This window comes from Mauremys mutica, chromosome 3 (assembly GCF_020497125.1).
Source record: "Mauremys mutica isolate MM-2020 ecotype Southern chromosome 3, ASM2049712v1, whole genome shotgun sequence".
Lineage (NCBI taxonomy): Eukaryota > Metazoa > Chordata > Testudines > Geoemydidae > Mauremys > Mauremys mutica.
Genome location: NC_059074.1, coordinates 129268981 through 129296153, shown reverse-complemented (window position 1 = coordinate 129296153; position 27173 = coordinate 129268981). Strand labels below are relative to the sequence as shown.

Sequence of the window (27173 nt, the reverse complement as noted above, 5' to 3'; positions counted from 1 at the left end):
CTTAATAAACCACTGATTCCTGGAAGTTTGTCCTTTCACTGATGGAAACCAGAAAGTTTATAATATTTAAACTACTTAAATTGTCCAAAATGTATTAGTTGTTCTCTCCCTTTCTTCTCAAGGCAGTCCAAATTATTAGACTGTATCAAAGTCTGTCAGAATTTTACAAATTTAAATTTCTAAATTTAAAGGGAATTAGCTATGTTGAACACTGCTGTTTTACTTAAAAATGGTGCAAAGAGCTGGCTACTCCCAGATACATGTTGAACACATTAAATATTACACACATGCACACACACACACTTGCACTATTAAATCATAATAAATGTAGTGTAATGCTTTAAAAAGCACTGAAAACAAAACAAAAAAATTAAACTTCAAGCTTAGTTGTAAGCAAATATGGTAGTATCAAAAGTATTAACATATGCAAACTATACTCCCAATATACTTATTTTGTAGGGGTTTTTTTTTTGTTTTTTTTTTAAGTTGAAGGTTACCTTCCAGAAAAAAAGTTCACCCAGTACAAAATATTGCAGTTTGTCCCAGTATCTTGTATTAAAGGTTTCCTGATACTTCATCTTCATGCGACTGAAAACACTTGCATAAGAGTTTGGCTTATTACAAGCCACACAGTGGCCGACAGACTGACTGAACCTATGCTTTTACTATTCAATACAGTAAAAGCTGAGTAAACCATTTTGAAACATATGTAAGCAGTCACAGAACTATGTTTATGCAAGACATCTCTAAAAGTCAATGTAAAAGTTATAGCCCCTTGGTAGCACTAAGAAAGTGAATTAGATCAGCAGGAAAAAAAGGTACTGATAACATTCACTAGCATACATATAGCTTTTGGGCTAGGAGGAAAAGAACATGGCAAAATATGGTTTTATGTAGAGAGGGGGAAAGACATATGTGAGAAATTGTGTAAACAATCCACCCAGTGCAGAACTGGAGTTAAGTAACATGGCTGATAAGAACAGACTAGCTTAGTACAGCTTGGAATGTGTATATCAAATCATTTCTTCAAACAGTATTTATCTGTACTGTTGACAAACACATACCATCCATAGTTATTCACACTACAATTAGGAAAGAGTTATTAGAATACTCAGGATGTTATCACCCTCTTGATCAAAATTATAGCTGCAAGTTACTTGCCAAAAATCTGTAGGTTGGAAACACCCAGCCTGCAAATTAAAAATGATACCACCTGTCAAACATGCTGGAGGACTCCTCAAAACGTGTAGCACGTCACTTTCCAGAAGTTGCTTATGCATGTGTAACTTGTATTGACAGTCTGCCAAAAATAAATGAGTTTAACAACAGGTAAGGTAGCGGGGGTGTACCCCACAAGAAGAGATGTCTAGATAGATTCCAGTCTCCAATCTTTCTTGGAAATGGGAGACACAGGGTGAAAGACTGATCCATGCACTTTTGTCCCTGCTGTGTTGTTCCTAGAAATATTCCTCTTCTTCATCAAAAAAGCCATTTTCCAAAGCATACGTGCAGTCTGCACTAGATACAGCTTGGCATGCCCCTTTGTATTCTTGTATTGATTCATAAAGGGAGTACAGTTGACATAGCAATGACATATCCAGCTGCCGAAGGCCAACCTGATGGAGGGAAAAAATAAAGACATGTTGGTATTTCAAATGTGATTTGACTGCAATATGGTGGCACTTGCACACTTTTCCCCACAGCTACTCAGGTTCAGAGGATGAGTTGTGTGTCATCTTGAACAATTATGCAATATGGCAGCTTAATGAATGTACTTAGGAAGGCCATATCCACCCCACTGAATAAACCAGATGAAAGAGCTGTGGAGAAAGCTGTGTTCCATGGTATAAAATGTGGCAAAGCATTCCTCGTGATTCAGTCATGTTACCATGCCCTGTTTACTGGGCAAAAAGCTGTGCAACCCTAGACAGGTGTGCTGCAATGTAAGAGAACTCAAACACTTTGTACGCCCTGTGATGCTCAAGATAGATTTACAGATGCGACCACATCCGTCCCATTTACTCATCTTCCTTACACAGACTGTGTGCAAGATGCTATTCTGTTTCAGAAATTCAGGACCAATGAGGTTAGAGTGTAACCAAAAAGTTCTCAAATCTGTATAACCCAGGGAGTATAAAAATCAAGCTACTGAGTACCCACATCAAAGCATTCTAGAAGTTTGCAGGACTGGAAGCTATGGTGTATACATTTATCCCACTGCTCAGGAGATTGTAGCTATTAATTGCCTTCAAGTAGCCTGCTGGACTGTGTTACATTGATTTGTTTGCCCTGACAGAGGGCTACAGCATAAGTCAGCTGCCTCACGTGCCAACTTCTCAGAAAGAGTCCAGGACTAAGGGTAAATTTTTCAAAAGCATTTAAGTGGTTAAGAGTTGAAGTCCTATTTTAAACAAGTGATTTATGTACTTTTGAAAATTTTACCCTAGACAACCTGGACAGATCAGACTTGAGCAGTGGGAGGAGCTGACCTTTCCCCATGTAGCTAGGGCACCAGAATTACATGAATTAAAGTTACCATGTATCGGTGTGTGGGCAAGCGTACACGTGCCCGTCAGGTACAAAACAGGCAGAGACCAGAGGGGAGAAAAACAGAGCTAGCCATTTAATATGTAAGAATTTCCTCACTCTGGCATTGAAGTGCCAATATACCTTTAAGAGTATTCAGCTGACGAAAGGAAATGCTCAAACCAAACATCTCCTTTATTTGCGATATGTTAAAAATGCTACACAGCTAAAATTTAAGTGAACTGCCATACCTACCAATTTCTGAAAACAAAAATTAGGTTGACACATAGTGCCTAATGAGGTTTAGTCCCAGGGAAGAAATTTACCATAACTAATAATTGGAGAAAGGGAAAATATATTTATTATTTGTATTGTGGTCGTACATAGAGGCCTAAATCAGAAATCAAGACCCCACTATGCTAGGTACTGTACACTAAACAAAAAGACAGTGCCTGCCCCAGAGATCTTACGATTTAAATACCTGAAGAGAGGATGGGTAGATACAACACATGGGTAAACAAGATAAAAGCAAGACAGGATTAGCTCTTTGTTTGGGGTCCTCCATTTCTGAAGTGAAGGAAGGGATAAAATAATGTCCCACAAACAGCTTCCCTCTACTTAAAGAAAGCTGGACATCAGTTCTCAAGTTAGATGTCACTAGACCACTGCCACATCTCCCTCATAACCTTCACATCTGTTTTTCTTCCCCATCTTCATTATTTCCTCTAGCTGCTGCCCCCTCCTTTTCCCCCTCCCCTGGTGTTGTCCATGTGCTGCTACCCCAGCACCAAACTTTTCTCCCATCAAAAAGTGAAGCAGGATCAGGAGCACGTCATTTTCTCTCCTCTGTTTCTCTCAGCCCTGGCAAAGAAGCACGATGTGCAAAAGCAGCAGCACTAATGCAACTGCCCTCCAGGGAATAAGCATGACTGAGAAAAGAAGAGTGGGATACCTGTGGCTCAATTTAAACCCCTACTCCGCTCAAATCACAGTATAAGATCTTATTCAGCCTTGCAAGGCTAATGAATATTTAGCAGCCCAGGCAAAGTCTACATCCTTAAGATGGCAACTAGCAATCAAAACAAATTACTCACCCCAAGCAAGCATGCAAGCAGGATGTTCTGAGGCTACTACATGTACGTACACAGAGGAAAGGTTAGGCAATCTTACATCAGAGGTGAATAGTATCTACAAATATTTGAAGGGCATCAACATTGAGGTTAAGAATTGTTCAGGGAACAATAATTAGAAGTGGTGAGTTGAAGCTGAACAAGGAAACCTTTAGGCTGGAGAACAGAAAAAGATTCTAGACAATCAGGTCTGTGTCTTATTGGAAGTAATGGAGTCCTTACCAATGGAATGAGAGTTTCAGCTAAACACGCTTGGGAACATTCTGTAAAGACAAATTCTGCACTAGCTGGGAAATGGACTAGAATAGACATTCTAATAATTATTGTTTTTCACTGTTTGTTTTGTTCAACGAGGTAAAGGCAGGTTTAATTTTAATGTAGTACAATCTCTCATAATCACTATTTTATTGTCAATTTATGGCTCAAACCTAGACACTCAGCATCTTTCATATTCAGTAGAACCTGTGCACAGAGACAAAGCCAGTATGTAGTCCATGATTTTGTGCTATATTTTCTAGAACCACTATAGACAGAGAGAACTTCTTAAACACAAAGGGCTAATATATCTTTACTAATAAAGTACTAACAATTGTTAAAAGAACAGGAGTACCTGTGGCACCTTAGAGACTAACAAATTTATTATGCTCAAATAAATTTGTTAGTCTCTAAGTGCCACAAGTACTCCTGTTATTTTTGCGGATACAGACTAACACAGCTGCTATTCTGAAACCTAACAATTGTTAATACCTTGTTTTTCTGTATTTGTTCCATATCTCAGACAAACAAAGTAAACAGATCTATCAAGAAAGATAAAAACACAGTCTCTGGCTCTTGGCAATGAGACCACTGATTCTGCATTTCTTCAGACTTTTGCTAACACATGCTGATCTTGTATGGTGAAAAAGTTCGCTCATTCAAAGTGTTCATAGTAGACACGGCAAAAGGCATAGTGAAAGTCATCACTGTACCTACTCCTTACTCAAATGACAGTTCAGAGAGGGTCTCCCCCCTCCCCCCCTGAAAAAAACAAAAACCTTACTCCTTTCTATATCTACCATTGTCCCCTTCAAAATCCATTCAGAGAACTTCATTTGAGTATGGAGGGAAGAATGCTGGTACATACAGTATTTTTTCCCCATGTTGACATTAAAATCTTACCACAAGCCCTTTTCCACTGTTTAAACATCAAAAACATGCGCAATATTATTTTAATTTAGTAAAATGTAAAAAAATTAAGTTTGTAGAATATTAGTTATATTATAGTATTACCTGTCCAACAGAAAATTGGTGGCCTATTACTAAAATGTTAGAGACTCCTGAATTTGTCTGTCAACAACTGCACCTCAACTGGAGATATGTTCTACTGGGTAAAATATTTACTCCTCAAAAGATTTAATTAACCAGATTATCACTAAGGATATTCTATCTACAGCATCAAAGAGATATTCTAATTTAAGCCATGTGATGTGCATGTCACTTGATTTTCCATCCAAAGACCAAATTTCTAACACTTTCTGAAATCAGGAATTATACATATTATGAAAAACTGAGAATTTTTTCCTGCTGCCCTTTAGAACATTGCTGAAACAGTGTTTGCAGGCCATGGAGATACAATGAATCTGACAACCACCTAAAAATGATTGCTCTATGTCAATACAAATTGATATCTGCAACATGAAATTCAAGACACTAATGTTGTTCAAACATTTTTGTTGTGACAGAATAAGATTTTAGCATTTAAAAATATCTTCTTAGTATATCGAGGAGGAGCATTCTACAGGCTGGCAGCAACACCTTATCAGACAAAACAAACATCACTGATTGTGGATAAGTATAAAATTAAAGAACTCGAGTTAGCTTAAGTTTGGTTAAGAAAATAACATATTTGCTTTACAGTTTGTGGCTAGGAGGGAGAAGGCCCCAATCAGCAAGTAAAATAAAGCCATGAGAATAAGTAGCATTGCTTGTAGTGTAGAAAGGATGTATGGTTCCAAACTAACTATAAAGAGCTGCAGTAACAAGACAAAGAAAAGAAAAATTGTCTTAAAAGAAACAAGCTCAAATCATCCCACTGTTCTGCTGGCAAACAAGGAGTGGGGGGGGGGGGGGGGGGAGAAGATAAGGCCGTGGGAAGAAAGGAAGCTGTAAACCTGTTTTGGATTAAGACAGGAAATAAGGGTGAAGTCAGTAATTTAGCAATGACATCACTTGTTTGTCAAAAGGTATAAACTCTTCAAGGATGCATTGCCAATTCTTGCCTGACCACATTAGAGCTGACCAATATGGGTCTAAGCACCCGTGGATTTAGCCCATTTGTAAGTATCTTGATCAAATGCTTATAAGTGGTTTGTTACTGTTTGGATGTAGTAAATTGCTTATTAGTTAGGCTTTTTAGGCATGTTTAGAGCAATTCTATAAATACCATTTGGCCTTAATAAAGGATTTTATGGTTAAGTTTATGTTTGGTGGTTTCCCACATCAATATTAATAATTTCAAATATTAATAATTCTAACACTGATGCAACCCTGTTTAAACCAATGATCAGTCATGGATTTTGCCCTATCTACAGCCCTTTGCAAAGCAGCAAGAGCCCAAAACACTCCAATTCTCAGAGAAAAAAGTAATATTAAGAATGTCTACTCAGCACTTGGGAGCATGCTTCCCAGCTCCAGTAGACAGATGTGTGCTAACTCTGCTCAAGCTAGCACACTAAAAATAGCAGCATAGCCAGGGTAGTGTGGATAGGGCTCAGCCTAGCCACCTGAGTACAAATCCACCCAGACTCTCCAGGGAACATACTCAGGCAGCTAGCCTAAGCCATCACCCATACTACCCCCTGCAATGCTGCTATTGTTAGCAAGACAGCTTGAGCAGAGTTAGTACACCTCTATCTGCTACATTAACAGATTTCCTCTCACTGAAACCGCACAAGAAACTTATCATTTGAATACTCAGACACTTTTTTTGTTTGTGTGTTTGTTTGGCAGCCTTGATCACTGTATCAAGCATTTTCAAAAATACTTGACTGGAGGAGAAAAGAATTCCAGCAAAAGTGTTTCCTAAATCAACTCTAAACACGGGGGAAAATATTTAAAAAACAAATATTTTCAATAGAGCAGAAGGAAGAAAGAGAGGGGCATGGAAATGGGCCTAAACTGGAAAAAAAAAACTGAACTAAGGGTGCATTTTGAAAGTGTATTTTAGCTGTGGCTAAAGAGAGCCTGGAAATTTCTCTGGCGTGGTGGGTCATTTGCATTCAGACAAAAGTATATTAATCCTTATTGTGATGCACCACAAAAAGCATACTTTCCTCACAATCCCTTGGTCTGTGGTAGGGATGGAGATGTTAAATATTTACAGCCTTAATTTATCCCACAAAGTAACTATTATGGGTGTTCATAACTTTTTTTAGTATTATTATGCCTCTGTAGAAACTACTTCAGTTGCTTGATTTACATTGTATTTATGCTACTTGGAGAGCGCACAGGGTAATAGTCTCCTGAAAATATCAGTGATTTAGGAGCTGACCTCATTTTCAAAACTAATGTGGATACTTTAGCCACCACAAGCCTTAAAAGCTTAAGCCGCTTGGACCCTGTTTTCATGCAATGGCTTTTTAAAAACAATGGGGGGGGGGGGTTTGGCGAGGCTGACTCTGGACGTGGCCACCCCCCAGCGTCAGCGAGCACAGGGTCTGATCCAACTAACAGTTGTTCCGGCCAGGGGTGCTGGAACTTGTATGGGGGGGGGGGGTTGCTGAGAGCCATCCAACCAAACTGTAAACCCCAGCTATGATGGAAACCACTTCAAGCCAGAGGTGCGGCAACAACCCCAGCACCCATGGGCCCAGCTACAAAATCTCATGCCCACACCTTTCCCCCAGTGCGAGCCTCAGACCAGGCGCCCCCCGCTCCGCCGCCGGTGGGGCCCCATCCACTGCCTCCTTCATGCGACCAAACTCCAGCCCCACCCCAGCACGGCCGCGGCTAGACCGGCGGGGCGCTCGGTGGGGGCCTCACTCCCAGTTCCGCGTGCGGCGCTTTCTAGGCGGCGGGGCGTGATTTCCTCCCCAGCGGGCCGGCAGCTGCGTGGGGGGGTCGGGCGGGAGCTCCCCCGGGGGCTCTGCGGTGCGGGACGAGCCCCCGCAGCCCTCACTCACCATCTCTTTGCGGAGCAGGGCCAGCGCCGCGTCCAGGTTGGGCGGCCGGGGGGAGCCTCGGCCGCCGCCGCTGCTCGCCCGCCCCCGGCTCAGCTCGTCCTGGATGCGGGATTTCTGCGCGTAGAGCCGCTCCAGGTCCCGCCAGCGCCCGCCGCCGCCCGAGGAGGAGTTCAGCAGCCCGCTCAGGCTCTTGGGCAGCGGCGGCAGCCCCGGCCCCCCGCCGCTCTCCGGCCCGCTCATGCTGCTGCTGCTGCTGCTGCCGCCGTTCAGAGCGCCAGCCGCTGAGAAGGAGCCGCCGCCCCCTTGGGTCCGAGCGGTTCCCAGTCCCAGCGCCGGAGCCCGCCCCTACGGGCCGGCCCCGCCTCCGGGCCGGAGCGGAGAGGACAGGGGCGGGGTTGTAGGGGGCGGGGTGACGAGGGGAACCGAGGGAGGGAGAAGGGGGTTGGGGGGGTCACTAGGGATACAAGTTCAGCAGCCGGGCAGTTAGCAGCGCCGGGCACCCCTCCCTTTTCGTGCCCAGGGTGCCACGTTTGCTGCACTGCCATCGAAAGGCTTCCGTGGGCCCAGCCCCGGCTACCTGAGCGCTCAGTTCTCCCTGGACAGCGATTCCTTCCCACACAGCTCCACTCCACCGGGGCTGTGCAGCTTCCCAGAGATGAGGAGGCCCCAGAGTGGCCCGGTAAGGGACAGACCCCCCAGGAGAGCTGGGCCTAGAGCGACCAGACATCCCAATGATACCGGGACAAAGACAATAGGGGCTTTGTCTTACACATGCAACTATCCCGCTCCATCCCCCCTGGAAAAAAACGTGTCCTGATTTTTCACACTTGTTATCTGGTCACTCTACTCTGGGCCTCATCCCAGCAATGATAAGAATGACCTGGCACCTCACCGTATTTAGGACTGAATGCAAAACTCATCTCTTTAACTTAGCTTTTCTACAATAGGTTCTTCCTTCACTCACACCCATATTGACACACAAGACATGCACAAGTCTATAAATTAATCAAACTGTTTCCTCTATAGGTGGGAGAATAGCGAGACTGCATTTGTGAGGTTTTTTTTAAATCCTTGTGAGACCTCAGCTAAAAAGGCAATGGGGCCTTTGTAAAGATCTAGATATACATAGTGGGGGGTATTTGTGTATGTGAATGAGGAGAAAGTGATCTGGGTATGTGTAAGTGAGAAGAAGGGTAGGGTATGAGAGCAGAATAGAGTATGTGACATAGGTGTGAGATAGAAGAAGGGAGTCTGAGTATGTATAAGGGAGATGGGGCATAGAGTGGAGACAGCAAAAGGGATCTAGAAATGAAAATCAGCTGCCTGTTTCGCTTGTATAATAACAGCCATATTGGGTCAGACCAGAGGTCTTCTATCTTCTGGCCGTGGCCAATTCCAGGTGCTTCAGAGGGAATGAACAGAACAGGTAATCATCAAGTGATCCCCCTGTTGCCCATTCCCAGCTTCTGGCAAACAGAAGCTAGGGACACCATCCCTGCCCATCCTGGCTAATAGCCATTGATGGACCTATCCTCCATGAATTTATCTAGTTCTTTTTTTGAACCCTGTTATAGTCTTGGCCTTAATAACATCCCCTGGCAATGAGTTCCACAGATTGACTGTGTGTTGTGTGAAGAAATACTTCCTTTTGTTTGTTTTAAATCTGCTTCCTATTAATTTCATTTGGTGACCCCCTAGTTCTTGTGTTACGAGAGAAAGTAAATAACACTTATTTACTTTCTCCACACCAGTCATGATTTTATAGACCTCTATCATACCCCCCAGTCATCTCTTTTCCAAGCTGAAAAGTCCCAGTCTTATTAATCTCTCTCCTCATTTAGAAGTTGTTCCACACCCTTAATCATTTTTGTTGTCCTTTTCTGTACCTTTACCAATTCCAATATATCTCTTTTGAGATGGGGCAACCACATCTGCATGCAGTATTCAATATGTAGGTGTACCATGGATTTATATAGAGGCAATATATTTTCTGTCTTAGGTTTGGATGAGGTTTTGGTTGTCTCTGGCAGCCTGAGAATAGGATTCTTTTTCTAGCCTGAGGGTTGTTCTTAAGGACAAAATAGATTGTGGACAGGCATGGCTAGTATCATCAAATATTTTACATCCTTGGTCAAGTGAAGTGACAACAAACACAAGCGACTATTAAAAGCTATTCAAGTCTCAAGAACTGGGAAAGAGAATGGCCAAGTTCTGCCTCTTTGAAAATGTGTAGCATTATCTTGTTTATCTGATCTGTAAGTCTGTATAGCTGCCATGCATCTCACTTAAAAGAAAATTCCCATTTCTAGTTGGAATGTCACAAAATATATCAAAATATCCAATGGTAAAATTTGATATTCTTATCCAATGTTTTATTTGTAGGGATTGAAACTAGAGAAATCGCAAAACACTTAATACCTTCCTAGCCAAAGAATGTATATCTGCTCTGTTCTGTAAATCTTCCTGGGATATCCTTGCCCATTTGTTGCATATATTGTGACCACTATTTACCTCAGTCTTCAGCTTGGAGGTTTTTGTGTGGATTCCTCTCTCACAGACATCACTGATTTTAATCCATCATTTAGACTACTCCATAAAAAAGTGCTACCACAAAAAGCCTGTTAAACCTGTACAGCAAACTTCTATCCTGGGTAGCAAAATTTTAAGAGTGAGAGTTACTCATCAGAATTTGCTGCCTGTTGCTATGCCAGGAATGAACTAGTGATGGTAGCAAATTGTGACAAGTTAATGACATCCATCAGCTTTATTACCAGGACCACAGGCTCTTATTTTCTCCAAACAGCAACAAAATAAAAACATGAACCAACTATAAATTTTCCTCATTTGTTAAGTCTGTACACGCATGCATGCACACACAAACACATTCACTCACTCACTAGATATCTTGGATCTCCATGGTCACTGTCACTCCATAGAAAAGCCAGAACTTTGAAGTTCTTCTTTTGATAGTCATTCAGCTAAGCAACAGAGCTGAGAGACTGAAAATAAAAATCAAGGAAGGGTACAAAACTGGAGTTGTCAGAACATATTGCCACTGCAGATCCAGACTCTTAGGAGTGTACAGTTTAGCAGTACAATCCTCGGAACCACTTAGAAGGCAATTACCATTGGAACTGCATGTACACCAATTTGTACCTGTTCATTTGATGCAAGGTTATATAATAGATTATTGCACCACCAGCTCTCAATGTCTTTCCACCAATTGAGAGGAATGAAATCACTACATATGTAGATGGACACATAAAAAACATATGGATGAACCACTTCACCATTTGTTGAAATGCAGCCACCTATACTATAGAACTCTGCAGCTGTTTAAGAGCACACAATACACTGCACAACAGTGTAGAACAGGCAGGGTAATATGTTACCAGTAGCATTTGAGTTCTGCATCCTAAGGGGACTTCATATCTTATGCATCAGGGTGCAAGCTAATTAGCTAGGGAGTCAAGAAGGAATTTCTTTCCTCCCCGAATAGGCATTGTGTAGTTGGCTAGGTACTTTACTAAGGGGCTCTGCACCTTCTAGAGCATCAAGTCTGGCAGGTTATAGCCAGAGACAGGATACTGGACTTGACGGACCTACTTCAGATTCTGGTATGGTGGATTCTCTATAACACAGTAGCTCATTGTAACCATGCAGAGAAATTTAAGGAGACAGAATGTACTTTACAAAATTGGCATTTGTCCAGGACATCAGTGCTATTATTACTACACCTGCAAAAGTTACTGTATGATCTAGAATGACACAAATGGTCAGGACCTTGCTCCTATGTCTCATTTGCAAACGTTCAGTATTACAGTAGCCCCCCGTCCCATGCTATGACATTGGTTCAGCAGGAAGGTTGCCATCTGCTGAATCACCAACATCACTCACAGCAGCATCCGTGGATTGTCTTTCAGTGTTTCCTGTTCAAGAACTGACCAGATCATATCCTTCTTAGTGTGTAAGTTAAGCCTCTAAGTGATTTCCCATTTTCCTCTGATGAAAGGTGGCATGAACTTCACCCAGCTTTCTTTCTGACTCATATGGCTTTTACATGGTTTAAATATCATTGCTGTCTTTGACAATAGTTTCATTAAACCAGTTTAATATGGAATTTTTTACCAACCTCTGTTTTGTATCTATGTGCTTCTTCGGAGATCAGTTATAAGGGGATTATAATGCAGATCATAGTGAAGAAGAAGAAGAGTTATCCTTTCCATCTGCCATGATGCAACTTCAGTCCTAACTAATTGTGAAAGATAAAATAGTGTGTGATGAGTCTTGGGGTAACCAGGACTAAGAGTCACCTTGTTACTCCCTACCTCTAATGAGAGAATGTCTTGCCTGTGGTAGCTGAGTGTTAGCTCCCTAACACCACCAGCCTTTCAGCCACTCAAACACTCTCCTTTGGGCTATGCCAGCCCTGTCTTTGCCTTGGAGGTTAACAGAAGGTACACCCAATTCCCTAAGTCCCTTGAAGTGTTCCCGTGATATCCTGCCCCTCACACTGGCAACTCACAGAAACTTCAGATCCTCTGCACCCAAAGGAGCTGTGTGTACCCCAGTTTACCAGTTTTTACTTTAAGACCCCACTCCACAGCACTTATGAGCACTTATAATAAAACAAAAGAATGTTTAAGAAAGAATAGTGGGTCCACTAGAAGCAAGAGAGAATCATTGATAGAAACAATGATTACAATGTTACCCATGATTTTCAGAACCCAAAGCAGTCATAACTTAACTGTTTCACTCCAGGTGGTGTCAGGTATAAACCAATGGGAAAACAGTACTTACGGCTGATGACAGATTGATGCAAGTAAGCATGCTTTTATCTAAAACTACAGTTTATTAGATTTGAGCACAGACAGGCATAAGCTATAGGTTTAAAACATCCCAAACAATTACCTAGAATCTGAGATGGTATTGAATAATTAGCAGCAGGTCAACCATGGCTGATCGCTTCCCCGCCAGGGACTATGGTGTCAGGAAACAGTCTCTCAGGATAGCATTAGAGAACTGCTCCAAAGTACACTCTATTATCTAGTCTTTTAGAACTAATTTTTACAAAACACATAACTCATAGTGACCCCAACTTGGGTCATCACTTCTCCTAACTTCAATCAACTACTTATCAACATAACATTCCTAACAATCTGAGCTTCTAAATCAAAGACACCCAAACTCAAGATCTCCATCCACTTATTTTATTTCAGTCTCAATTTGTTGACTCTTTTTTCCCCTCCTCTCATTCTGATTAGCAGAAACTGCAAGCATGCAGCTAGCATTTGACCTGGCCTCCAGAAACCCTGCTTGTTCAAATTAACCCTAAACTATGTGGTATTCTATTTTATTAATTCATGGTGGCTAAGTGCACACAAAATGGTTGCAATTAGCTTGCTCAAATTCTGGGGTAACACACCCCTCCATTCCAGGGCAACAACAATATAAAACAAAATCATAAAACACAAAGGATGGCCTACACTTAATAGTTACCATTCCTATCTAATAAAGTAGGTTCCCCTCTTCCCCCAATTCAGTCTGTGGCAGAGTTGGCAGGCTTCGCAAAAGCCAAGATCCAATCTTTCATAAAACACCTCCCCTCAACAAGATGTCTCCTCAATGAATAGATGTAGAGTGTCTTTCTCCACCTTGGATCTACTGAATCAGTCTTTTGTCTTTATTCACAGACAGGGCAATCCTCTGTCTGTTATAATGTTCCTTTATATCTCTAAGTGGTTTAGATTATTTGCAATTGCCTTTGATGGTTTTACATTGACTGCTCTGGAATGGAGGAAGGGACAACTGAACCTTGCATTGCATCACCATCTGACCAGGGAGGGATAACAACTCCCTCCCACTTTAATGAGCCATTACTGAGATATATGATTCTTGTGTGACTAACTTTTACTCTATGACCATAAGGCATAGTTTTCAATATAGTTACATTATTCCTTAAATATTACCCATACATACATCTTACAATGATTACAAGTATTGATAAGTTACAAGCTTTCAGTAGAAACCTTACATGCTACCCTTCCTGGATAAATACTGTGAAAGTGGTGTACTAGGTGCAGTGAGTTTGTCAGGTCTGAGACAGGAGTTGCTTGTAAAGAACAATGAACCTTTTGCTTGTTGGCACCACTGGTGAGTCACATAGTGGCTATCATGTTATTTTATGAAATTAAATCCAACTAAAACCATTCTTAATGTTCCCTCTATGCCAAGTATGTTTGATGACAGTACTGTTGACTCTTCAAGGATTAGGATCTAGGCATTGTGTTATCCTTCAGTTTATTAATGGACTTATTTCTTTACTCTGTTACCAAAGATCATTTTTGCTAAATGAAAGCCATTTGGAACCTCTTCTGAATATTCTTATTTTATTAAAGTTAGCTTAGCATAATTATTTTTTTCAATGTCTGATCATACATCATATCTCAATTGCAATTTATTGAGATGTAGAGGCTCAACTTCTTCTTCAACATCCTGCACTTATATCATTACTTCTAGTTAACAAAAAATATTTACACTGGCTTACAGTACAGGTTCATATCAATTGTGAAGTTTGTCTGTTGGCTTTTCAGGCTCTAAATGGCTCTGCTCATGCAAAGTTACTTTCTCTAACCTATTATTTTAAGTCTAAATTAGCTGTTTATTTACTCTGACCCAGTTGTAACATGGTGATAATGGAAGCTGGAGTCTTCTGCAATTATGCCTCTCTGTTATGGATGTACTTCCTTTAATTATATAACACACTCAGGGCTAGATCCACAAAAGGACTTAGTGCCCAACTGCCATTTAAGGCACTTAAGTCCAACATTTAGGTGCCACTGAGGTCCTCAAATTTCCACTCACCTGCCACCTAATCCTGAAGGTGCCTAAAATGCCTGTGCACCTAAGTTTCCACTGTTAAAGTTAGCCTAAGCATCTACATTTCTGCCAATCAGCATGTACACTGCTGCTTCAGTCTAGGCATAGTCACTGACTCCGTGGGTGCTCCGGGACTGGAGCACCCATGGGAAAAAAATAGCTGATCAGCTCCTCCCCCTCCCCACCAGCATCTCCTGTCCGCTGGCAATCAGCTGTTCAGCGGCATGCAGGAGACCCTGGAGGGGTGGAGGCGGAGGGGTGGCAGGAAGAGGCAGAGGGAGGGTGGGGCATGCTTGGGAAGGGGGTGGGAAGAGGTGGGGTGGAGGCAGAGTGGGGGTTGAGCACCCCTGGGGAAAACCATAAATTGGCGCCTCTGAGTCTAGGCATCTGGGCACATTTCATGCCCAAGCCCCAGTGGGATCCTCAGACGAGGCGTTTCCCCATGTACCTTGCCAGTGGGACCCGATCCGTTGGGCATTCTCAGAGCATGCCTAAACCCACACAAAACAGTTGGGGTTTTAACCTTAACACTGAGCCAGGTTCCATTCCCCTCTTTGTCTGATGTGGAGCAGGACCTGGATACGCACCTCTCAGGAGAGGTGCCCTAACTACTGGATTATAATGTAGTCTGGTGTGAGGCTCTCTCTGTCTCTCATGTTAATGCTGCTCTACTGTGTATAAGTGATTAAATATGCATTGGGCCAGACAGAACATGTAAATGGGTCTATAGTCCAGTGGTTAGGACACACATCTGAAAGGCAGGGAAGCCATGTTCAGCTCCACATCAGGCATGGGGGGGACAACTGATTCTCACATCTTGGGTGAGTGCTCTAACCACTGGACTAAAGGTTATAATGGAAACCTTTTTTCCCTCCCACATTTCTTGCAAAAAACAGGTTAGGCGTCCAACTCTAGGAGAGGGTTCACAGCTGAGAATCCCAAGCAAATATAGGTATCTTCCTCTGGCCCCGATTTTGGGTGCCTAACTGCCTGAGAAGTGCAGGGCTTAGGCCACACCCCTCCCATTGGCATTTCCTATTGGCTAGTTTGGGCAATTCCCCACTCAGCCTGTTGGCTTCTGTGGATCACATTCTTAGGTGCCTAGATCTCCCCATACATTGTTTAGGGGACCTAACTCAGGGCTGTGGATTCCACTAGGTGGCTAGGAGGTAGGTTTTGCACCCTTGAGCATTGCAACACCAAAGGCTGGTTCTCCACTAAAAAAGGTTTGTCTGCATAGCTGTGGTAGTCAGGGATGCCCCCAGCTAACATAGCTGTGCCAGCAAAACACCCAGTGTAGCTGCAGCTATGCTAACAGAAGAGTGCTTCTGTCAGCATAGCTGTAATGCTGTAATAGAAGGTGCTACTGTGCCAGCAGAAAAACTTGACAGCATACACTGCATCTACACTAGAGGGCTCTGTCAGTACAGCTATACTAGTGTAACCCTTCTGCCGGGCCGAAACGATAGCAGCAAGGGCCGGGTTCAATACCTAGGGGTCCCTTCCCCACAACATAATGCAAAACCAGCTCGAGCCCCCACCCAGTGACCTGGGAAAATCTTACACACACCCCTGGGCGCCTCAAGGAGGCAATACTTCCCCTCTCGCAAGCACAGACTCTTGGTGTAGCAGAAAAGGTTTAATTACATAAGATAAACAACAACAAGCATTAAATTTGGAAAATACCTTAACTAGAGATCATGGGTCAAACCGTGAGCAAAGACCCACTCCAGCAAATTGGGCCGTGTCCTTCTTTCTGGGCCCTTGAGTCCAGCAACCCCCCAAATCACCCACAGTCCCAAAAGTCCCACAATCCAAAAGTCTCTGTCCCGGGTCAGTGCAGCCCCAGAGTTCAAGAGTCTCTTTGCAGAGGTCCCCCTCCCCAGCCTGGGTAGAAAAGGGGCACCTTACATGGTTTGGGGCCAACTGCCCTGCCTCTTCGTGGGGTTCTGCTTCCACCAGCCGTCCCCGCCACCGCTCAGCTCCGCTGGCTCTGTGGGCTGCTCTGGTCCACCAGCTGTCCTGTGATCTGCTCCGGCCGTCCTCGCGAGCTGCTTGGCTCCACTCACCCAGGGCTGCACAAACTGCTCCACTCCGTTCTGCCAGCTGCTCTGCTCCATGGTATTGCTTCAGGCTCCCCCACTCATAAGCACAGTACTCAGTGCTCTCAGCAAGTTCAGCTCTTTAGTGATTTCAGCTCTTAGTCATTCCAGCTCATAGTAGGGGAGCCCCAGTGCCAGTGAGTTCAGCTCAGTAACCTGAATCTAGATTCTTAAGGGAATCAAACATTAACTCTGACATTCCACAGTGGAGAGAGGCACAGGTGGAACTGGTGCATCTGGCTCACACAAGAAGCCTGCACCACCCAGTACAGATATCTGTCCCCAGCCTCTCTCTTCTCAATGGGTTTTGGAACCCATGTGCCCCATCTAGCAAGTGCTATCCAGCTGACAATGAAACCCCCCATCACAAGACAATTTTGTAGTTCCCCAGTTACCCAATCAGGGTGACAACATTTCATTCCTCCTGCCCCAATAACAACGAAATTGGGGGCTCCCACAGCTGTGAAAGTAACCATCCCATGCTGCTTTGCGGTATGCTAAGTGGGTTGGGAGTGCCCATGCAAATAACCGAAATACCAATGCAACACTTTCCGCACTCCCCATAATTTACCACCAGATGTCAGGGTGGGGCTCATCCTGACTCTGCTTACATCCTCCCCCCAGCCGAGAATTTGTCGTCCCGATAAATCACATTCCCTACTGTACCAACTTATTGGCCCCCGTCAAACGGCCTCAGATAGCCCACTTTAGCTTCCACAAGCCTGTGTGCTAAATGTATTGGCTCCTCACTAGTCACCCCAGGTGCATCATAAGTTAATCGTTTCACTGGTCTTATTACCCTGTCTCGCCTATTGAGAATCTCTGTTGCTGTGGCAGGGGGAACATCCTCTTGAGTAACGGATGGGGAAGTTTCCTGTGAGTCCCCCTCAGATACTGCCATAGGCCCCTGCATTTCCAGTTCTAACAGTGGAGGGTTGATGGTGCTCAGGACATCCTCCACCTGTATGTCTCCGCTGTCCAATAACCCGGGCGTGACATCACATGGGGGTCCCACCAGTGGCTCAGGGGTATCAGGAATAGGCCTAAATACTTCTGCCATGGGGTTTAGGGTGGAAGAGGAGGTGCTCTCATTTGATTCAGCTGATCGAGACTGAAATCTTGTCTTCATCCTAGGATACACCATGGTTGTGTCTTCCTCCTCAGACTCACTCTCAGATGTGCTGAGTAGGGGTAGGTTAGCTGCAGGGGGCCGCCTGTCCATGTTGGAAGGTGGTTTTGGTACAGCACCTTCATTCTGCCCACTTGCCCTGTTGTGGCCCATCTCATAAGGGCTGCCCACCAATTCCCCCACAGGGAGCAAAAGGTTTCTATGCACAGTCTTTGCCTGCCCTGGACCCTCTTCAGGTTTGATCTTGTAGACCGGCAGGTCTCCTAGCTTTTCCATCACCAAGTAAGGTATTGCCTTCCATCTGTCAGCTATCTTGTGTTTGCCAGCAATACCCAAATTTCGCAGCAGGACTCTGTCTCCTGGCTGGAGCTCTTGCAGACGTACCCTAGCATCATATCGATGTTTGTTGCGGTCTGCATTCTTCCGAGCTGCAGATGCAGCTAAGTGATAAGCATCCCGCAGCTTTTCTCGTAGTCGGGATACATATTGCTGATGAGTTTCATAGCTATCTCCATCCTCGGATACACCAAAGCACAGGTCTATGGGTAATCTTGGTTCTCGCCCAAACATCAAGAAATATGGGGTGACTCCCGTAGCGTCGTTCTTGGTGGCGTTGTAGGCGTGCACCAGAAATGCAACATGTTGGCTCCAGGTTGCCTTCTGCTCTGGCCGCAAAGTCCCTAACATATCTAACAGAGTTCGGTTGAACCTCTCTGGCTGAGGGTCACCCTGCGGGTGATACGGCGTTGTCCTTGACTTTTTAATTCCTGCTGTCCTCAGCACCTCCTTTAGAAGGTGACTCTCAAAGTCTCGTCCCTGATCCGAGTGTATCCGGGCTGGGAATCCATAAACTGAGAAATATTTTTCCCACAGTACTCGAGCGACAGTAGTGGCCCTCTGATCACGTGTGGGATATGCCTGCGCATATCGCGTATAATGGTCGGTCACTACTAGAATGTTCCCAATATTCCTCTTGTCCACTTCTAAAGACAAGAAATCAATGCAAACCAGCTCCAGAGGTTTGTTGCTGGTGATGTTCTTCAGATATGCAGCCCTCGTGGGCAGAGTTTTCCTTTGGACACATCGAGCGCAGGTCTCACATTTCCTGCGAACATCTTCAGCCATCCGGGGCCAATAGAACCTACTGCGGGTAAGTTCCAGGGTCCTCTCCATCCCTAAATGTCCAAAGTCATCATGCAGGGCCCTCATGGCCAGGCCTCTGTACTCTTTTGGCAGCACTAGTTGGTTCCGTTGCCTTTGTAGAGGGTCTGCGGTCACACGGTGTAGCACTCCCTGAATCAGTTTTAGCTTGGTCCATTCTCTCAACAGTAGTTTGCCCTCTGGGGTAGGTGGAACAACCGCAGCTGGGCCTCGCCCCTCCCTTTTGGCAAGTAGCGTATCACGAATGGAAATATCTTGCAGCTGGGCTTCCTGCCAGTCAGCCGCATTGAGCACGGGCAAGGGAGATTGGTCCAAAGCAATATAGTTCACTGAAGCAGAAGGCACGCATTCAGGGGGCAGGCCCAAAGCTTCAGCAACGCATCCATGAAGGCTCTCATGGGTCTCCGGCTCTCGGCGACTCACACTGCAAATAGCTCTCACTCCATCCGTGGGTATCACAGCAACTCCTGGTGCTTGTGGACGCCTGGACAATGCATCTGCGTCTATATTGCTTCTCCCTGATCGGTATTGAATGCTGAAGTCATAGCTAGCCAAAGCGGCCACCCATCTTTGCCCTGTAGCATCCAGTTTAGCACTTGTTAACACATAAGTCAGTGGGTTGTTGTCTGTCCACACCTGGAACTGAGCACCATACAAGTAGTCTCGAAATTTCTCAGTGATGGCCCATTTCAAGGCCAAGAACTCCAGCTTGTGGGTGGGATAGCGGGTTTCACTATCAGACAGTCCTCGGCTGGCAAAGGCTACAGGCTTACGCTTGCCTTCCACCTCCTGGTACAGCACTGCTCCCAGACCCTCCAAACTGGCATCAGTATGCAGGATAAATGGCTTGCTTGGGTCAGCAAAGACTAGGACAGGGGCATGAGTTAGGCAAGTAATGATTTCTCGAAAAGCCCTTTCACATCTCTCATTCCACCGTGGCCCAAAGGGTTCGAAGGGGCCATAGTGTCTCTGCACGGAAGGCCCTTTATTCTTGGTCTTAGATTTGTTCTTGCTGGACTGATATCCCCTGGTAAGATCATTGAGGGGTTTTACAACTGTAGCATAGTTTTTCACGAATCTGCGGTAGTAGCCACTAAACCCAAGGAAAGTCTTGAGTTCTCTGTAGTTGCTTGGACGGGGCCATGTAGTGAGTGCTTCTATTTTATCAGGATCAGTACTCACACCCTCTTGGGACACGATGTGGCCCACATACTTCACTGAGGTCCTGCAGAACTGGCATTTGTCAATGGAAAGCTTCAAACCATACTCCTCCAACCTATCAAGCACTTTAAGAAGTCTTTCTTCATGCTCTTCCAAAGTTCTTCCAAACACAATTAAGTCATCTAAATAAACTAACACTTGTAGTAAATTCATGTCTCCCACAACTTTCTCCATAAGACGCTGAAATGTGGCAGGTGCTCCAGAAATCCCTTGGGGCATGCGTTCGAACTGATAAAACCCTAATGGGCAGATGAAGGCTGTCTTCTCCTTATCTTCTTCACCCAGAGGGATCTGGTAGTATCCACTCCGAAGATCCAACACAGAGAACCACTGGCTTCCCAGCAAACAGTCTAAGGCATCTTGGACTCGAGGCATTGTGTACTGGTCAACCACAGTACGGCGGTTCAGGGTGCGGTAGTCAATACACATCCTGATTTTCCCATTCTTTTTACGTACCACCACAATGGGTGAGGCGTATGAGCTGCGGGACTCTGTAATGATGCCGTTTGCAACCAGCTCTTGAAGATGTTGTCGCACATCTTCCATCTCGGAGAGAGCAAGCCTCCTAGATCTCTCTCTGAAAGGTCGGGAGTCATGTAGTCTGATGTTGTGCTCTACTCCTTTTGCGCATCCCACATCCCACTCATGCAGTGAGAACACCTTGGGTCTTTCACAAAGTTTCCTCCTCAGGCGATCTTTCCACTCCTCGGACAATGGTGAATCTCCAAAGTCAAACTTTGCTGGGTCTATTGTCGGAACTTGAGTCTCACACTGGGGTTTTACAATTGATTCAGGCTCGAAGAGGTCTGCTATCTTTTGTCCTTGCTTCACAACAATATCTCTACTTGTTTCATTGGCAATCAGTATAGTCACCTTTTCCTGGGCTTCAGCAGGTAGGGTTATGACTCCACTGGGGACCAGCACTCCTTCCGGGAGCTCTCCTTCAACTGGCTGCTCTATCATTGCTAGTGCCCCTTTACTGCCTTTCAGCCTGGTACTCATTACAAGCACTTCTTGCTCTGTCCTTGCGGGCACTACTAAGGGGGTTGTGCCCATGTACTTCAGTGCCCCAATCGGTAGCTCAGATGTCTCCTTTTTAGCACTCTCAATTTTCCTATAGGCTTCAGCACAAAGCGTATGGATCATCAGGGTATTCAGGTACTGGTCCCCAGCCCGTCGTCTGCAGTAATCCGCGAGCACCTTGAAGAGACTGGAGTTGGTCCCTATCAGCACAGACACATCAGAGGTCCCTTTAAGGTCAGGGCATATTAAGGCAGCTGTGTCTACCTCTTCCCTTACCCCAGCAACCTCCTCTGGGAATTCCAGGTGCACTATGACATACCCTTGGTAGGGGTATTCATCCATGCTGAGGCCACACAGACCAATGCCAGTCAGTGGCTGTATAGGCAGGTGCCTAAGCATCTGTTGGTAGAATGACTGAAATATAATAGTCACTTGAGATCCAGTGTCAAGCACGGCTTTACACTCCACCCCTTCAATCCTCACCATGACCTCTGCTCGCGGCCCTATCAGTCCTGCAGGGATCCCAGGTGGACGGTCTCTTTTGGGGGAATCTTCAAATCCTGTAGGTCTAGGTGGTCTCCGTCCCCAGACCTTCTGGCCGCTACTGGGTCTCTCCCAACTGATCCTCAGCTTTTCATACACTAAGGAGGGGTTCTCTTCCTTATGGCAGTTAGCAGCACTGTGCCCATCCTGACCACACCGGTAGCAAAAGAATTGTCCTTTCCCCCTTCGCCGGGGTGGGACAGTGGCTCTAGATACTGACTTCTCCATTGTCACAGTCTGAGGCTTCTTATTCCTGGAAACCTTAGCTCGGTCAATCATGCTTTGCAGCTCAGCTATCCGTTTCGTCAGGACCTGCATTTGTTGGGCAAGTTCCTCTGTGGTGCTCACCATCAGTACACTGGCCATTTGCAGTGGCGTTGTGCTGCCTGGTTCCAATGTTTGGGCTTCCCAACACTCACTGGCAGTCTGCCTTTCTTCCTCTTCCCTGACCTCCTTTATCAGCTGGGAGTAACTTGGGGGATGTTCCTGCCGTTCTCTTAGTCGGAGATGCAGTAGGATCGGGTTCTGATACTGAGTCCCTCTTACAACTTGAGCCAGTCTGGTCTGATCCATCTGCTCAGCAGTCACTGCTCCCCTCATAACAGCTCTCTGAAGCAGTCTTTCCAGCCTCTGTATATAGGCTGAAGTTTTCTCACCCCTTTGCTGTCGGGAATCAAGGAATTTACAGTAACTGTCTTCAGGGCTCTCTACGCTCCCAAAAGTATTATCAAGGGCCTTTAGGCAGTCCTGCACACTAACCCCAGGGTCAATTAGCTTCAGGGTGCGAATTACATCTAGTGCTGGGCCACTAAGGCTCTCTATTAGACATCTTCGCTTTTCTACATCGGGTACGGCCCACTCCCGCAGCATTTCAGTGGTATGCTCCAACCAGGGCTCAAACTCCTCTTTCCCATCAAATAGCCTTAACTTACGACAAGAGTTTGACGTAGCATATGCCAGCACAATCTTTTCCAATATATGCCCCAGTGCTTTTGCCCAATCATAGGCTGTGGCTGCCGCCCCTGAGCTAGAGGCTGCAGGACTGGGGCCCATCAGACCCGACATATTAGCCATTATACCAACAGTAATTTCCTCAAAATATAAACACAATTATTTCCCAATACAGTGGAACACTCAACATGTGCTTGCGAGGGGTACTGACCCAGGTATCCCGGACGAGCCCCCAAAAATGTAACCCTTCTGCCGGGCCGAAACGATAGCAGCAAGGGCCGGGTTCAATACCTAGGGGTCCCTTCCCCACAACATAATGCAAAACCAGCTCGAGCCCCCACCCAGTGACCTGGGAAAATCTTACACACACCCCTGGGCGCCTCAAGGAGGCAATACTTCCCCTCTCGCAAGCACAGACTCTTGGTGTAGCAGAAAAGGTTTAATTACATAAGATAAACAACAACAAGCATTAAATTTGGAAAATACCTTAACTAGAGATCATGGGTCAAACCGTGAGCAAAGACCCACTCCAGCAAATTGGGCCGTGTCCTTCTTTCTGGGCCCTTGAGTCCAGCAACCCCCCAAATCACCCACAGTCCCAAAAGTCCCACAATCCAAAAGTCTCTGTCCCGGGTCAGTGCAGCCCCAGAGTTCAAGAGTCTCTTTGCAGAGGTCCCCCTCCCCAGCCTGGGTAGAAAAGGGGCACCTTACATGGTTTGGGGCCAACTGCCCTGCCTCTTCGTGGGGTTCTGCTTCCACCAGCCGTCCCCGCCACCGCTCAGCTCCGCTGGCTCTGTGGGCTGCTCTGGTCCACCAGCTGTCCTGTGATCTGCTCCGGCCGTCCTCGCGAGCTGCTTGGCTCCACTCACCCAGGGCTGCACAAACTGCTCCACTCCGTTCTGCCAGCTGCTGCTCTGCTCCATGGTATTGCTTCAGGCTCCCCCACTCATAAGCACAGTACTCAGTGCTCTCAGCAAGTTCAGCTCTTTAGTGATTTCAGCTCTTAGTCATTCCAGCTCATAGTAGGGGAGCCCCAGTGCCAGTGAGTTCAGCTCAGTAACCTGAATCTAGATTCTTAAGGGAATCAAACATTAACTCTGACATTCCACAGTGGAGAGAGGCACAGGTGGAACTGGTGCATCTGGCTCACACAAGAAGCCTGCACCACCCAGTACAGATATCTGTCCCCAGCCTCTCTCTTCTCAATGGGTTTTGGAACCCATGTGCCCCATCTAGCAAGTGCTATCCAGCTGACAATGAAACCCCCCATCACAAGACAATTTTGTAGTTCCCCAGTTACCCAATCAGGGTGACAACATTTCATTCCTCCTGCCCCAATAACAACGAAATTGGGGGCTCCCACAGCTGTGAAAGTAACCATCCCATGCTGCTTTGCGGTATGCTAAGTGGGTTGGGAGTGCCCATGCAAATAACCGAAATACCAATGCAACACTTTCCGCACTCCCCATAATTTACCACCAGATGTCAGGGTGGGGCTCATCCTGACTCTGCTTACATCAGGAGAGCTAGACTGGCAAAGCATGTGTAGTGTATGGCACGCTTACGTTACGTCCCTTTGTGGCTCTAGCCCTCAGCCTTTGTTGGTTTTTAGAGAAAGGTGTTACTGCTGCTAACTTTTCTTTAATTAATGATACTAGATAGAAAATACACAGAAAAAAATACATTAAAATATTATGTTTTCAAAAGCTGGGAAATGACAGAATTGGAGCTGCCTATATAACCTTAATTTGGCTTCCTTGTGCATATGCATTCTGATACAGTCTTTAATTACATGATCACATACTGTTTTTTTCCACAGGACACTGCCCTGTTCAGTGCACAGGATGGACAGTGGTCACTGGCAGGTAGTCATTCAATATTTCTTTTTATTGTCATCAGTCAGTATGTAACACTATGCCTTAATTACTACATATCATTTGAACCCTTCACTGAATTAATGTATTATTTCCCAACAGGCTTTTCTATGATGTTCTACACTGTAGTATCTGACTGGTTCACAACATTTTAGAATTTCTTTTTATAACACCCCTGTGATGTAAGATGGCATTATTATCCCTATTTTACAGAGTGGAACTAGGGCCTGGTGTATACCTAAAACTTAAGTTGACCTAGCTCCATCACTTAGAGCTCTGAGCTATGTTAGCTCAACCTAAGCCCCGCTGTAGGTACAACTAGAATTCTTCTGTTGACCTAGCTGCTGCCTGTCGGAGAGATGGATTACCTACATCGATGGAAAAAACCCTTCCTCTGATGCAGCAAGCATCTACACTACAGCTGCACAGTTGCAGCATCATAGCTGTGCCACTGTAGTGTAGACATGGCCTAGGACACAGAGAGATTAAGGTCCTTTCACTTCCAGAACCTGGTGCCACAGCAGCCTGTAGAAGCAGATCCAGGAAAATTCCTGCTCAGCCCCTGAAGACCACACCCCATCACAATGACCAATTGCTTATTTTGTTATTGATGCCAAACTCTAGTTTGCCCATGTCTGGATTAACCAAAGACAGATGCAGTTCACCTCAGAGAAAAGCATAAACCTCCCCTGTAGTGCATCTCACTGCACAATGCAGTACTAGGTTGAAATTCACCTACTCTGTCTTTTTATCTTATTTAAAAAGATATAATAATGCCCCTCCCGTTTCCCCACCTTCCCATTCCCACAGATTCTCCCTCATTTCATGAGCTCTGGGAAAGAGTCTGTCATGCAGAACAGACCACATTCATAACTGGTGCAGTACTGTAGTCAGTTACGCCAGTGATGAACCAGGCCCAGCTGTGTCAGTCTTTCATGCCAGCTGGTAAAAATAAATCACACAATTAAGAGAAAGTGTGCAGTGTAGGAATGAATAATTTCAGTAATACACAAAAATTAACGGGCCTGAAAGAAATAGATATAATTTTGTGACAGGATTTAAAATAAAGTATCATCACACCCCCCCAGTTCTTAGTAGCTTTGTCAGTTTTCTCTTAGGGCTTGGCTACACTTGAAAGTTGCAGCGCTGGGAGTTACAGCGCTGGTCGTGCAGGGCCAGCGCTGGTGTGTGGTCACACTCACAGCTACCAGCGCTGGTGTGTGGCCACATTTGCAGCATTTACAGCGCTGTTGGGAGTACTGCATTATGGGCAGCTATCCCAGCATTCAAGTGGCAACAACATGCTTTTCAAAAGAGGGGGGTGGAGGGTGGTGTACTGTGACAGGGAGCGGGGAAGATAGAGAGAGTGGATTTTTGGAGCCAACACTGTGTGTTAGCTTCCTGGATTTAAAAATCAAAAAATGTTCGCGAGCCCTTAGTCTTAACTCTTAATTGCAAACAGCCTGCCTCCAACACGGACTCCCCGCTGTTTCACTCACTCCCTGTGGTGTACTGTGACAGGGAGCGGGGAAGATAGAGAGAGTGGATTTTTGGAGCCAACACTGTGTGTTAGCTTCCCTGGATTGAAAAATCACAAAATGTTCGCAAACCCTTAGTCTTAATTGCAAACAGCCTGCATCCAACGCTGTTTCTCTGTCAAGCAAACTGCTTGCCTCTCATTTGATCGTTCACAGCCAGGTACAGATAGCTCCTGTTTGCTGTGATCAGTGTTTGTTTTTTAGATAAGCAGTTCAACGGAGCTCTGATCGGAGTTCACAACAAAACAAAGAGAGGCTGCATAACAAAACAAAGAGAGTAATTTAGTTAAAAGCATTCTGGGATATCTCCTTATTCCCTGGAGGCCAATAAAAGCGCTGGTGTGTGTCCACACTTGATGAGCAGCGCTGGATCACCAGCGCTGCAATCGCTACACCCCAACCTGGCCAGGTGTACAGCCAGCGTTGCAGCCAGGGAGTTGCAGCGCTGGATGTGCCTTGCAGGTGTGGACGGTTACTAATTGCAGCGCTGGAAAGCCTCTACCAGCACTGCAACTTGCAAGTGTAGCCAAGCCCTGAGTCTTCTTTCGCTGCCTCACAAATAAAGAAAATAGCACTTCAAAGTGCTAATTGAATTTTTTTACACCTAATAAGTTTCTGATAAAACCTTGGGTGAAAACCATTTGCCTCTTCAAAATGGCAGTTGAAGGGGGCAGTTAGCACTACTGCTCTGCAATTCAATTTTGTCTTGCAACAACCAGCTTCTGACTCTTAGCAGTGCAGGCTCAACTTACAGTAGCAGCCTTGCAGAATCTGATTACTGAAAGCAGATAACCAGGGAAATCAGAGCTGTAGGCTTTGAAGGTATTTGTCTTATTATCCCTGTGACACTGAACAGACCTTTCTCTTCAGAGAGATCTGTGCTGGGGTCAGCTCTTACTGGGGTGCTCTCCTGGTTGTGCTGAGGTCATTTGAGGT

General features: G+C 45.2%; 1 protein-coding gene across 1 annotated transcript; it reads right to left on the bottom strand.

The window, feature by feature from the left end:
- Positions 1-1158: 1158 nt before the first annotated feature.
- Positions 1159-8101, bottom strand: FAM89A (family with sequence similarity 89 member A). The gene is made up of 2 exons (XM_045010228.1): positions 7817-8101; positions 1159-1616 (listed from the first exon to the last, which is right to left on the bottom strand). The coding sequence occupies exons 1-2, from the start codon at positions 8054-8056 to the stop codon at positions 1458-1460; spliced, it is 399 nt and encodes a 132-aa protein (XP_044866163.1). The 5' UTR covers positions 8057-8101; the 3' UTR covers positions 1159-1457.
- Positions 8102-27173: the final 19072 nt, after the last annotated feature.

Bases quoted from the DNA above. Each gene is read 5' to 3' on its own strand.
- FAM89A (XM_045010228.1), bottom strand. From the start codon at position 8,056: ATGAGCGGGCCGGAGAGCGGCGGGGGGCCGGGGCTGCCGCCGCTGCCC. The intron at 1,617-7,816 runs GTGAGTGAGGGC...TCCCTCCATCAG, and splicing joins CCCTGCTCCGCAAAGAGATG to GTTGGCCTTCGGCAGCTGGA.